We start from the raw sequence: 13,913 nt of genomic DNA, 5'->3' as shown, positions 1-13,913 counted from the left end.
TAATAATGCAATAAATACTATATTATTTGGGATAATGTTGGCAGGGTTTGACATTATCTCAAAAAATATAGTATTTATTGCATTATTACACCACAAAAGGGAAACCAATGGCAGGAAGATGATGATATAATAAAACAATCAAATGTTGGATTTTTCCTTGTGCATATTAACACAAAGGTTGTGGTCGGGCGGTGGGGGGGTTGAGGGATTTTGGTGTGGGCTTTGGATTGGTTTTGGTAGTGCTTGGAGCAGTTACACGTCCATAGTTCATTAAATTAGTTTCAAATTAATAGACTCCACCATGGTTCACTTGATTTAAGAAAGGTCGCTCTACAAACTCATTAAGACCTTATTTGAAAATCATGCTTAGTTGTGATTGTGAATAATGATGTCTGCTTTAATGAAATGTGAAATCTACAGTAAAAGGCCATAGCAACTTGTCATGAAGGTTAAATCTGACATTTTGGTCAAAATTGAGCTATTCACATATTCTTATTCTGTGACAACTTATTACCGTTACGTGATATAGATCTACTAAATCTAACTTGGTTCTGTTGGTGAGTTCATCAGCACTTTAAATAGACACAAGACGGCTAGTCAGATTTTGTTTTTTGAAATCCCTATTTTTATCTTTTTTGTTTTTCATTTATACAATCAAGTTCTTTAAATGTCTTTTATTTTACAATAATAAGCCTTAAAGATCAAATAGTTGATATAATTGAATTGATGGGTTGTTAATAACGATGCTAAACATTGCCATGATATTTCAGCCACACATTTTACCTGTCGCACTTTCTTTTGAATAAAGAATTAACATCTGCAAAAGACATAGATATTTAGCACTGCTAAATTATCCGTCCTAAAATATCAAATAAATTTTATAGAAAGCAGTAAATGTTCCTTTTTTATAATGTGCTAATATGTTGACACATAACTACAGCACCAATTTTATGTTTTAAAACAAATTTCAAATAATATATGTTTCTTGAAAATTATTAAATTAATGTGTTGCAAGACAGAACCTTATAATTCTTATAATAAGAGAAAAAATTGGTATTTTATTAATCAGACAGAAACAAACAAATCAAAACATAAAAATGTACTGTACATTCATTTAAACATTAAATTGGTCATAATAAAACATTGCCAGATGTAAAAATTATTTCATGACAACAAATAACAAAAGTTATGTCAAAAAAACTGCTTTCATTGATACGGTATTACTCATCTTTCATGACCACAATATGAAAATGAAGTTGTGGTTTTGAACACAATTGTAACATTATGGTACATTGGGTCCTACATTGTTATAAATGACAAGCCATGTACAACATTGTGACGGTGGCCCCCACTGTCTTCTCTGATTTGTTTCAATATACAGTACCATTCAAGTCATACACAAGAACAATCTTGTTAAAAATGAATGAAAGGCATGTATATATGTAGAACAAATTCCATTCAACCCCTCATTTTCGAAAACTACACTCTTAAAAAAACAGTGCAACAGCCTTTTGGTTCCATTAAGAACCATTAACATCTGAAGCAGTGCCGCTGCTAGCCATTTTGGTGCCCTAAGCATAATTCCATTATGATTTCTGTTTCACAAAAGGTTCTTTGTGGGGAAAAACACGTTATTCAGATTATAAAAAGGTAAGAAAGAGATGGTTCTTTAAACAACCTTTGACTCAATGGTTCTTTGTAGAATCAAAATAGTTTCTTCTATGGCATCGCTGTAAAGAACCTTTTAAGCACTTCCAAAAGGACCTTCATGGGTCCTTCTCAACAGTTCAGGGCCTGGGACAATGTTCCGTACTGCACTTTGTGTATGTATCAATGATATTCGTAAACATATCCCATTATCAAATAGAACTAACAAAAGGGTTGATCTCTCTGCAACACCTGAACAAAGTGCATATAAAGAGTGTTTCAGCTCAATTGGTAGAACATTGAGTAAACAGCTGAGCTCTATGGTGTAAGTTAGATCGCCAGGGAACACAAATACAATTAAAACAATGTACAGTATAACTACAGTAAAATACACTGTAAGTCACACAAGATAAAAGTGTATGTCAAATGCATACATATGATTAAGGATCACCCACCTGCTACTGTACCTGTAACATCATTATAATATCAACAAAGTATCTCATGCAAGATATTTTCTTGAGGAAATGTTTACTAAATCACACGGTGAAAGAAAGCAGTTTCCTTAACTTACTTCCTAAAGTCAAACATAACCTAAAGAGACAAAACATAATGAGCATCTTATGAGTTTAAACATACAGTATTTGAGCTGATTAGCCCTATAACACATGGGGACCAATGCAGTGCCAAAACCTTTCAATGTTCAGCTATGTACATGTAAATTAGGGCTTTAGAATCCTATCTCGGCACCACACATTTTGCTTATCAGATGACAGTTCAGATGTCATCTACTGCATTCTAATGAGTTGAAAAAAACATACATTTGTAATGTTGGGGGAAAGGTTAAGAAGCATTCATTTAAATGGTTGAAGGAAGAAGTCATTGCCACAGCTGGGACATATAGCGCCCTTAAAGGTCAACTGCGTAATTTCAGCGGCAAACTTCTAAGCCTACAAAATGTGCAGTGTTTTTACATGCCAAGAAATCAGAGTTCTTGAATAGTATTGCAATATGAATGCATCTGGTCCAAATAGTCTTTCCTTTACTCTTATTTGCTATCCATGATCTGCTCATTATATTCAACTTAATCTCATGGGAAACATACTTTTTAACAAGATTTTGAATTTGATATTTATGAATCATACAAAAGCAAGCATGAAATTAATACATATTTCCCACCAATTCAGCAAGATGTAAAAGAATTATGACTGCCATGAGATTATGTTGTTATAACAGTCCATTTTATCAATGTACCGGTCTTTACATTCCTACAATAACAGCATGTTTATTCAGGACCAGATGCCTAATGACATTTCTTCCTTCATTTATTACTCGGCCATCCCTACAAATTCCCTGTTCCCACTGTATAAACTCAGTCCTTTGGTGACAGTGGGTGAACAGGTGTGGAGCATAAAGAGTTTAGTCCACGCCCAAAGCCTTCAGCTGTCTCTCGATCTCTGCGTCTGAGATGGTGGCAGCTTTAGACTTTGCCGGGGAAGCACCGGGAAGACATTTTCCTGCTGTGGGGGCTCTTACCATCTGCAAAAACCACATTTACAGCCATTCATTAAAGTAGTAAAACATTTCACAACTCACCTGCTAATATGCGCTTAGCCTAAGACATATGGTTTAATTGTCATATTGGGGCAAGTATTGAATGGATATGTTCATCGCCCAAAAAAATGTTCGACAAAACAGAACCCAAGCACTTTTGCAAAAGCGGGACAAAGAAGCAGTGCTTATGGTAATAGGAGTATAACACTTTGGCCTGAGGAAACACACATCTGTTGCATAGGCACAATGATTCTGCATCTCATGAATGTAAAAAACTGCCTACAGTAATCACAAGCACAGCTAGAGTCCATACATCTGCTAAAATCAGCCTTTGGGCTTCCAGTATCACATTTTAAACCGTTTTTGTGGTTTCTATATTGCTTTCATTAGTAAGTACAAAACTTTTAGTGCAACACAGATCACTCTTCGTCTTTCATCTTTGAATGAACTTCCTTCATGCAAAACCTGCTATTGCGCTTCTGAAAGTAAGTACGATATTGTGAGTATTAAATATCATTTATTATATTTTAATCACCAGAATGATCTTAGTTTAATCTGTTTTGTGTCGATACCATGTAAAAATAATACAACCACTTACAGTACCTTATGAAAGGCGATTGCTTTAAATAAAAGGCAAGTCGAAACGAAACACTTATTACAGTGTAATAAATTTAGTATATTATTTCAAATGAACTGAAAATATACTTTTATACATTTAAATATTAAAATTAGCATTTTTGATTATCTGTTGAGGTTGAGCATTAATAATGTTGAGGAAACAGTTGTAAAAACAATTGAACAAAAAAACAGAACCAAAGCGATTAAAAACCTAAAGAAAAATGGTAGAACGTGTCTTACTTTTCCTGAGATCTCAATGCCGATTTCATCGAGAACTTGGTTTACAATATCCTGGCATTCTTCTTCATCGCCAGATTCATCAAAAATCTCATCTAGTGTGTCATTAACTAAGGGCAGAAAACAGATGGTTTCACTTGGTTTTTCAGGTGAAAGTTGGCCAAAGTTGACTAAATAAACTAATTTCTACAAAAGGCATACTTACGCATGTCCTCCGTCATTCCCATTTTTAAGTTTTCCTTCTGAAAGTCCTGCATGGTTTGTAGCGTCTTCTTGGGATCCATTATTTTATTGACAGCCTGCATTGTCTGAGAGACAGAAAGAGTTCAATCAATTCATCAGATTCCACAGGAGAAACGCTGCATCCTTACAGTGCACAAAACAGTGATAAAAAACACAAGCCCTGACAAAAAATCCACCACGGACCAATACATTCTGAATACAGCTCAACATAAATCTCAACATCGTACAGTAAGTAGATAACACAGAACATAAAAATAGGTCAAGTTGAGAGAAGCCTGTTTTACTGTCCCTCTGGGTTTGTCTCCAATATGGCAGATTAGACACAACAGGAAGACTCCTATCCGATTAAAGAGAATTATTTACACACATGCTTTCTGACAGCATCATCAACAATCTCATATCTATTCTATAAACGATGCTGTGATTGACTACAAATCTCAGGATACGTTTCAGGAGGGGAAACTTTAATAATTGCTTCCTGCCTCATACAGTATGAATTAGATACAGATAAAATGAATCTTTTGTGAGTGTCAAATGGCCTATTTAACAGTGAATGGGTGAAAAGAAAACGCCAAAGGGGATCCACAGAGTGAATTCAATAATAAAATGACATATATCACAGTGTGGGATACTGCATGGCTCCAGATATATACATAGTTTTGGTAAATGGGTGTAATTGTATATAGAGACCACTTCGCAAGATGTAAATAAACACTGGTCCAGAAGCACTTCCAGTTTATTTTTTAAATGTTGTTATTATTATTTAACGCTCTATATCAATTTTAAAATATGTATGTTTAACATTTTGATTTGGTTATAATAATTGTTCTGTTGTTTGCATTTTGTTTAAACGTTTGTGAAATTTAAACAGGAAGATCTTCTTCCGAATTGGTCTATATTAAGTGAATAAAATGTCTCAGGGGTGGATGGAAATTGTTTAAAGTAGACACCAAAGCTGCCTCATGTTTCACAATTTTTTATATTGTCAGGAACTATTTGATGGAAAATGTCAGTTTGACGTCATTTGACTTTAAAACAACAAAGACAGGTATGTAAAGTAACCCTGTATTTCATGTTTCACACAGAGATGCAGATATACAGTACATTGTCAAAAGCTCTAAATAAATTAATTATATGGAGGCGGTTTGTACAAGACCATTTTCAACTAAAAACTGAAAACTTTTTAATGCGTTTTGGCTATTTATGCGTTTTGGCTTCTCAAAAAGGCGTTTGGCTGCTCAAAAAGGTGTTTTTGCGTGACTGAAAAAGCAAACAAAAAAGGTTTTGAAAACGATGGCATTATCGTTTCTGTGTAAACTCAGACGGCGGCATTTTCCAAAAAACGATGAAAGTCATACGCATGCGTATTACATGTTCAGTCTGTAGGCATGCGGAATGTTCCCCAAACAATAATGGCGGCCTTCATGCTACATTTTTGTGTTGCATGACATACTAACTAAAAATTTTCCAACACAAAATTGATTAACTGCACCACTACAACCATAGCATTTATATGCACTATAAACACACACAAACGCTGACAAAGTGTATTAAAAATGCTTTTTAGATTAAAACAGTGGATGTACGCAAGCACATTGGGTTTCTTTATAGCGCCATCCACTGGCCTGGCGTGCGTAAAGCATCGTTTTTATTCGTTTTCCCAGATCCATGTAAATGCAGATCGTTTGATAATGCTGTCGTGTGTCCGTGAAAAGTGTTTTATCTTGTAAACGTAGTCTTAAAGTCTCCATTCAACACAAAGAAAAAAATCTAAACTGGGTCACAATAGTGAATTAAATAACTACTCAACAGCCTGCTAATTAAAGCCTATTTAAGCATTCCTTTGAAGTACTGTGCTGCATAAGGGATTCTGTTTTTCTAGCGCTTCACAGTAAAAAAACACCAGACTACATGTGAATAATACAGGGACATTGGGGGAAATAAAAGGGATTCCTAGCCCACAAGGGTTCTCTATACTACAGCTTTCTCATAGAATACAAAGGAAGGCACCGCTGAAATTTAAGTGACAATCCTGCAATAACAGAAACAATAGCCAGACGGGCACATTTGGGGATGTTACAGTACCTTCGCTGTAGTAGACATGGCTCCTGCCATCTTCATCTGAGAGTTCATGACCTTGGTCTGTGTGGACATGGAGGTGACCTTAGAGCTTACAGCGTAGGTTCGGTTCTTCTGCTTTCTAAGGTGTACAAGTTGCTTGGCTAAAATTTTACAGGCTTCTCTGTTTCCAGTCTTGGCCATTTTCTTGATTTCCATTTCCTGTTAAAAACAAACATGCTACTTTACATGCTAGTTTCCAATGGTAACCAACAGTGGTAGCATCCATACATACTGTAATAGGACCTCTACATTTTATTTCGGGACAACCAAACAGGTCACCCAGACAGACTAGGCAACCGCAGAGGTGTTCAAGATGCAACTCAGCAGAGCACATTAAACAGCTTAAATTTGTCATGTTTACTGTTTAACAATTTCTGTTTTTTCTTTACATTAGTAAATGTCTGATGAGCTCTATGCCCTGAAGAACTTGACACAATTCATGTTTTTCTTTATTTAGTGCAGGAAACATAAGTGGTTGTGTATACAGAACTATCCCATGGGACTGTGTGATAGATGGGGCATCCCATCAGCTTTAAATGCTCTGCATTTACAAAGCAAACTCCATTTTGATTATAAACTAGTAGAGTGGAAATTATTGTAAGCCTAGACAAAAATGTTTCATGTTATTAACTCTAGACTAGTTGATACTAGAATCTGGTATAAGTGAAAAATGTTGGCTCATTTGAGATTTACTCGTTCGAAGAGAACAAAAATTATCATGAAAATGTGGAAATCTTTAGAGAATCTTAAAAAGGGAAAGCCTAATTTTGTTAGTCTTGAGTCTTTAAGCTTGTTTACACCACGTATAACAATAAATAAAAAAACAAAAGTTGTAACAATAACTATAAAATTTTACTAAATTCAAGACAACTGAAATTTACAGATTTTTTCTGTAATATTTGTTCAGTTTTTCCACGTATAATGTCAAAAAACTGTAATTTTTCTCTCTCTCTCTCTCTCTCTCTCTCTTTTTTCTTTACAGATTTTTTTATGTTTTTTTTAAATACATTTAAAAACGGGTTTACAAGAAAACCAGGGAAAATAAACATAATGGTATCATGCATTGGTGTGGACGTTACAATTTTAGTTATAATAAGTCATTATTGGTGAAAAGGGTCTTTAATATAATGTACTTTATTCATTAGGTTTCTTTTTGCTACACAGAATGCAAAACATCTGGGTGAACTTTTCTTCTCATGAGACCATTCGTATAGGTTAACTTCCCATTTTTTAAGAAGTTAAATATGTCGACTCAACCTACGGTTTGAACAATCGAAGAGGAGCAGGTCAGAGGGGATGGACAGAATATTTTAAAACCTGTTTGTTAACAGTCATTATGCCTCTAGAGGTAAAAAAAATAAACACCTCACCACAGTCATTATTATAATTAAAATTAATACGTTTTACGACTACAAAGCCCAAGTTTGCACGTCTTAATATTTAACTCAGCAGATCTTGCTTTCTCCTGCGTGTTCTTAATGTCAGTCTCTCAGGTAAACTCATGCTGATCAGCTGTTCTGGCACATTAGCTAACAGACTCTAATAACACACACACAATAGACCAGGTGCTACGCTACAGCTCACATGATGCCTGCTAAGCAATATGCCAGCGCTCACACACATTAAATGCATCGACGCGCACGCACAGACAAGCAGACAGAACTGTCCCACTTTACCACACAAACTGCATCTCACTATATATTAGCTTCACATTCTGGGCATACTGTGCATGTTTGCCTGTCATGAACAAAATATGACTGAAGTAAGGCTTTTTTTACTGTTACACCCTAATAAAAATGATGTGCCGTGATTATAAATATTCATGTGGAGAGAGCTGAGTGAGATGGAGCATGTGGAATAAGGCCTATTAGATATGTTTTATGATCATGTCAGCCACAGGGAAGCACTTTAGATTGGAAAACTAGAATAAAACTGACAGACTGATGTGCTTAACAAAAAAATAGAAAACATCAGAAATACAGTACAGCGCAATATCACAGGCTTTGTTGTAGCTCTATATTAAAAAGACCAACTTAGATGATTAATAACTTGATTTTTAAAATATAATTTGTGCATACACATATTTAAATAAAGATGCTATTTTTGCTTCTCAGATATTCTGCCTTTGTCCATTGTGTTAATAAAGAAAATAACTAAATCTAATTATTGTATTCTTGAAATTAACCTTTTTATCAGGAAAAGCAGACTACATTGCAGCTTCCTTTCAATCTAGATCATGTTAAGAAATTGAAATAAAATAACAAAGAAAATCATACATTAATTACAATAAAGATGAACAAAAAGGACCTCTCTCGGGAGGTAATTATACACGTCTCTGTTTACAACTCATTTCAACGGGGAAAGTGAGGAGAAATTTTAGTTGCTTCAGAGTGCAGTGGGTCCATAATGAACACTTTCAAGTGACCCCCAAGAGTATTGAGCACTTAACATACTTTCTATCAGAGTTTGAAGGCATCATTTGAACGAGGTTGATGCCGCACGGGAGGAGGTGGACGCTGGGACATAAAGTAAGTCAACAGATATGAAAGTGTTTTGCTTCACTTACCATTTGCCTCTCCTGTCTCTCCAGGGCAGCTCTGTCTCTGGTGATTTGTCTCTGGGTGCCTCTCAGCTCTTTGGTCTGCTCCTTAATGATATCTGTGACACAAAAGGGTCGAGGAGGAACATGCAATAAAACAGTCTGGAAAATCCTCATGCAGTTCATTGATCCGAAACTATGAGTTTTTCCTCCTTCATTCTCTCTCCCGTCAATCTTTCTCTTATACAGCCACAGAAGACAAAAATGAAATGCATATATATATATTCCTTGATCAATTGAAACGTACGTTGTTTAAGTGAAACTTAACTTTTATTTGAACTTTGTTACAGATTTTTCTATAGAAAATGTGAGTGGTACACAATTCTAAGTTGTTTGATAGTGTGCTGCTATAGTTGCTAAGATGTTCTGAGTGAAACCTGCCCTTATGTCTTTATAAGGATTTTGGCTTCTTGATAAAGCTCTACTTTTTCCTTCAATGTGTAAAGGATTTTTTCTGCCCGTGTTAAAATTTGTCAAGCGTAACTGCAGCTCTCTTCAATAAGACTAAGCTAGAACCACTAACAATTGCTTGAAAATGTGTATTTGTAGAGTATGTTTACGATAATAATAAAATTTGATAAGAAATAAGAAAAGAAATGGAATGTAAAGCTTATGCTCCGTAAAGTGGGAGATAATGCACACTCATACAATACAATCATGCATTGAAATTATACAAAAATACCAGATTTAAGATGCACGGTGTAAACTAAAACACACCAGTATGGAAGGATAAGGTGGCTTTGCACTGCTGTAAACTGTATGTCTGCAGTTGGTTTTACTGACATTACACGGCAGAATACCAGAATTGCTACCAGAGTAGCATTTTCTCGAGAAACAGCAAAGCAGATGGACAGAAAACATTTATCGATAGTAGAAGTTAACCACATTATACTCCATGTTGAGTGAAAGCAAAATGACTTATTTCTCTATTTTCTCTATTACTTTAAGCCAGTGGTTCTGAACTCTGCCCTGTAAGATCCATATTCCTGCCGAGCCCCAAATCTGATAAAACACACCTGAACAAACTGATCAGCGTCTTCAGGAACAGACGTGTTTAACTTAATATGGGGCTGCGCAAATAGGTTGTGTGCAGTAACATGGTTTTTATGACGCACGAGGTGTATGAACCAGAGGCTTGAGGCTGGTTCAAGAGAATTGAGCTTCAGGCAGATGACGCAGATGTGTCATAAGTGTCATAAGGTGATGAACGTTTTTAGCCATTAGGATAGCGTCAAATCTGGCATCACCGTCATTTGCCGGAAGAACAAGCCTCCTGGTTCACGCGCATTCGAGAGATGTTGTAAGCTAGACATCAACGTTAATAGCGCTGTCAATATGGATATTTCTGTTAAACAAAGGCATCAATTCGCTTCAGAAGACCTTTGTTAAGACCACGGAGCCATGTCGAGCAGTTCTTTGATCGATGGAAGCACTTTTTGGAGCTTCAAAAAATAAAAACCTGTTCACTCCCATTCTACCGCTTGGACGCAAAATGATACATGGTCTTCAAACTCTGAATGGACCATATTCAGTTAGATACCTTGAGGGTGAGTAAAACATGGGGACATTTTGATTTGGTAGTGAAATATCCCTTTAAGTTAAACTGGTATTATTTTAAATGTCTGTGCTTAATGTCACTTAATCAGTGAACAATGGACCGGAGACCTACATGTAAAACAATATTATTTCTTCACTATGAATATTCAGTGTCAATTACACAATAATAACTTTTGAATGCAAACATTGCCTCATAAGACCGGAGACAGGGGGCTACCAGATAAAGCACATCACATTTTGTTGCACTAAAGGGACAGGCAAAGCATTCGCACTCAACCTTCACCCTCGCACCCCCTCCTCTCTATAAGGATGCCCGAATGTGGAGCCACAGTGCCTATAGGGAAGTTACGCTCTCCTACACAGCAATCAGCCCTTCCTGTGCCCTCATGAATGCCAATCATATCATAACATCCCATGTGTTTAATGGACACTGTTAGAGCCCACAGAAGATCCATTAAGAGGACACTGGTTTTAGAAGAATAAAGCTGAGCAAATGTATTGTGTGAAATGTCAACGAATCAGATAATGAATGTGTTGTTTGTGAGGTAACTCCTTGTGTTATTTTATAATCCCACTATAGAAATAAGTGATGATTAATCAATAAGATTTTGGACTTTATTAGTTTTGACCTATATAATAAGAAAAGGTAACGGTATAATATAATAATAAAGATTTATTAAAAAAACTAAAAGAATAATGAAAAACTAAAAATGTAAACAAATCCAAGTCAAGTTAAAGATAAAATACAATTAAAATAAAAATAACTTTTTATTTTTATTTTAATTAAAATGAAAACTCAAGCAAAAGTTAAGAATTCTCATTTTATATACAATACAGTAAGGCAATAAAGAAGTTAAAATAAGTTGTACAAAAGTGGAAAAAGTAAGGCATGAGCCAAATGAGGTAAATGTCCAAGAAAAGTCTCTAATAGTTATTGTTAAAAGTTTTTTTTATAAGTTTAATTAACATTTTCTTTCTTGCCTATCCTTAAACATTGATTCGATAGTTTGTGTACACGTATGAGTCTACGCAAAAGATGACGTGTCCGACAACGTATTATTGAGGGAGGGTTATCGTCTACAAAACTTGATGAGCTAAACCAACTCCGCCATCTAAGTGAATACTTTGGCATGGGGACTCTCCGCTCACCTTGGCATCAGCTGACATCAGGAGAACAAAGGCTCAGAAATGATGAGACCTTAACCCACACACATGCATTACAAAGTAAGTAAAGATTACAGCTGATTAAAATGATCTCATCTCATTCGTCCACCAACGTGTTTTCTCATTTTGTTGTGATGATACTCTTTTGCCATTTATTATGTGTCATGCGTCATATGTGTGAGTCTGTATACTGTTGTCCAATAATCCTATAATAGCTAGTATTGCAAAAATAAATTATAATAAAATGTGAGATGGTGAGACTGCTGTAGTTTTGAATATACAGCTTAAACGTTGTCCAACTGAGAAACAAACAGGAGTAGTGAATAAGTGTTGATAGTGGTTTAAAGGTGTAGAAAATGTTATCCAACGATGTGTCTCAATAATATAAAAGTTACTTGTTTTATGCTTTAGAAAGCGAGTAGCTGAATGTGTCCTATTTGATTTCTTAATGAAGATAAATCTCTCTTATGGTTCTTTATGTTATATAACATCCACAGTTTGTTTTCTACATTTTTGCTATGACATACAATAGGACACAAGTACGGTATATTTGTCAACTCATGTATTAAACCAGCTAAACTTCAATCCGATACACACACAGTGTCCATTGAGTACATGAAGTACTGAGCTATGAATAGAAACAATAATTGTGTATGTTTGCTTCATTTAGAATATGATTTTTGCTAACAATGGTTTTACCATTGTACCTGTACAGCATCTGAATGAAATAATACAATTTACATTTGTGTTTGATTCATTATAAAAGATCTAGATGTGATTTCTTTACTTGTGTCATGAAGTAACCTTACTATATTATGTGTAATAGGCATGATTTATGGGCAGATTGATTACCATTTGTTTTTCCCCTGTTTTACAACAAATATCATGGTTTAACTATTGCTGAAAGACAAATACCATTATACCACAAATACCATAGTAATGTGGTAAAACCATGGTTAATTTCCAGAAAGGGAAATCATATTATTAGATAAACTGAATCACAAGTAAACAAAATAAAATCAGTTCGTTTCAAAATCTTTAATGAAATTTACTCTTCATTACCAAACTAACACAAAGCCGCTTACAGTAGTTCGCAATGACTCGGTATTCAGACAGTAAAACTGGTTTGAACCCAGTTTCAAAGTTTAAAAAAATGCAGCTGCAAATGACAGCAGTCAAACAGGTGCAGAGATACGGTACTTATGTCAAAAGTATAATAAACCAAAAGTGACTTACCATCGGCGGTCTTCTTTTTAAACAGAGATGCCATACTTGCTTAGTTTTGATTTTCTTTTACTGTCTAATATAAAACTAGCTGATCTAAACACTATCTAACGGCCGGAGAAACTACACACTATCGATCTACTCAAAGGTTGAGATTTCCTTGTTTGTAAGCACAACTGACTTTTCAGCACATGATCCCATTGAGCCACGCATGCTGTGACGTCACCGGTCGGGGTTTTATAGTGCAGCTCATTTTGCGTCCTTTGGGGGGCAGTGTCTCACTCTCTTATAAATACCTTCTGCGTGAACTGACGCTCGTCCTCCTTTTAAACAAAAGCTCTACTTTGGGATTTTCTGTCACTTTCACAAAGAAGCAAACTGCACAGTTGACATGAGATTGGTACTGCTCTTCACAAAAAACATTGAACCTATTTATTTACTGATATTGAACTGCACATTTTGTTTTTATGAACTCGTAAAATCTATACATGTAGGCTACTCTTATGAATAAATATGACTTCCAACCCATAATATTTCACAGTTAATGGGTTCACAATAGAGAATATCAAATTGTATATAATAATATATTAAATAAATATAAAACAGTGTGGGGGCCACACACACATGTAGAGGATTACACAGCACTTAAACGATTGTATACTGTCATGCATTATAAACAAAGCCTTTTACCTTTTACATCCATCACACCAGTGGACTTTAATGCAGGTTAGATGCCATTTCATTGTCTGTGGTAAATTTAACATTCGTATCAATTTTACGCTCCATCCACTTGAACAATTTGTGGCTCAGTTCCTTGTGGGTGTAATTCTCATACGGTAAAGTGGAGCAGGCGGACACAGCGAGGGCAGGAGATTACTGCCCTACAGCAAAGAAAACTGAGCCAGCTAGACAGGAGGAGCAGAATGGGTGACTTTGGGAAGGAAAGCTGATG

At 35.4% G+C, this 13,913-nt stretch overlaps 1 protein-coding gene across 1 annotated transcript; it reads right to left on the bottom strand.

Annotated features, from left to right (window-relative positions):
- Positions 1–1,035: 1,035 nt before the first annotated feature.
- On the bottom strand, positions 1,036–13,179 carry chmp2ba (charged multivesicular body protein 2Ba). The gene is made up of 6 exons (XM_079464222.1): positions 12,974–13,179; positions 8,984–9,075; positions 6,382–6,576; positions 4,259–4,361; positions 4,057–4,163; positions 1,036–3,183 (listed from the first exon to the last, which is right to left on the bottom strand). The coding sequence occupies exons 1-6, from the start codon at positions 13,005–13,007 to the stop codon at positions 3,064–3,066; spliced, it is 651 nt and encodes a 216-aa protein (XP_079320348.1). The 5' UTR covers positions 13,008–13,179; the 3' UTR covers positions 1,036–3,063.
- Positions 13,180–13,913: the final 734 nt, after the last annotated feature.

The sequence above is a fragment of the Barbatula barbatula genome (assembly GCF_947034865.1).
Source record: "Barbatula barbatula genome assembly, chromosome: 9".
In the NCBI taxonomy this organism is placed as follows: Eukaryota; Metazoa; Chordata; class Actinopteri; order Cypriniformes; family Nemacheilidae; genus Barbatula; species Barbatula barbatula.
The sequence above is the reverse complement of the archived record's forward strand: the minus strand, read 5'-3'. Positions and strand labels throughout refer to the sequence as shown.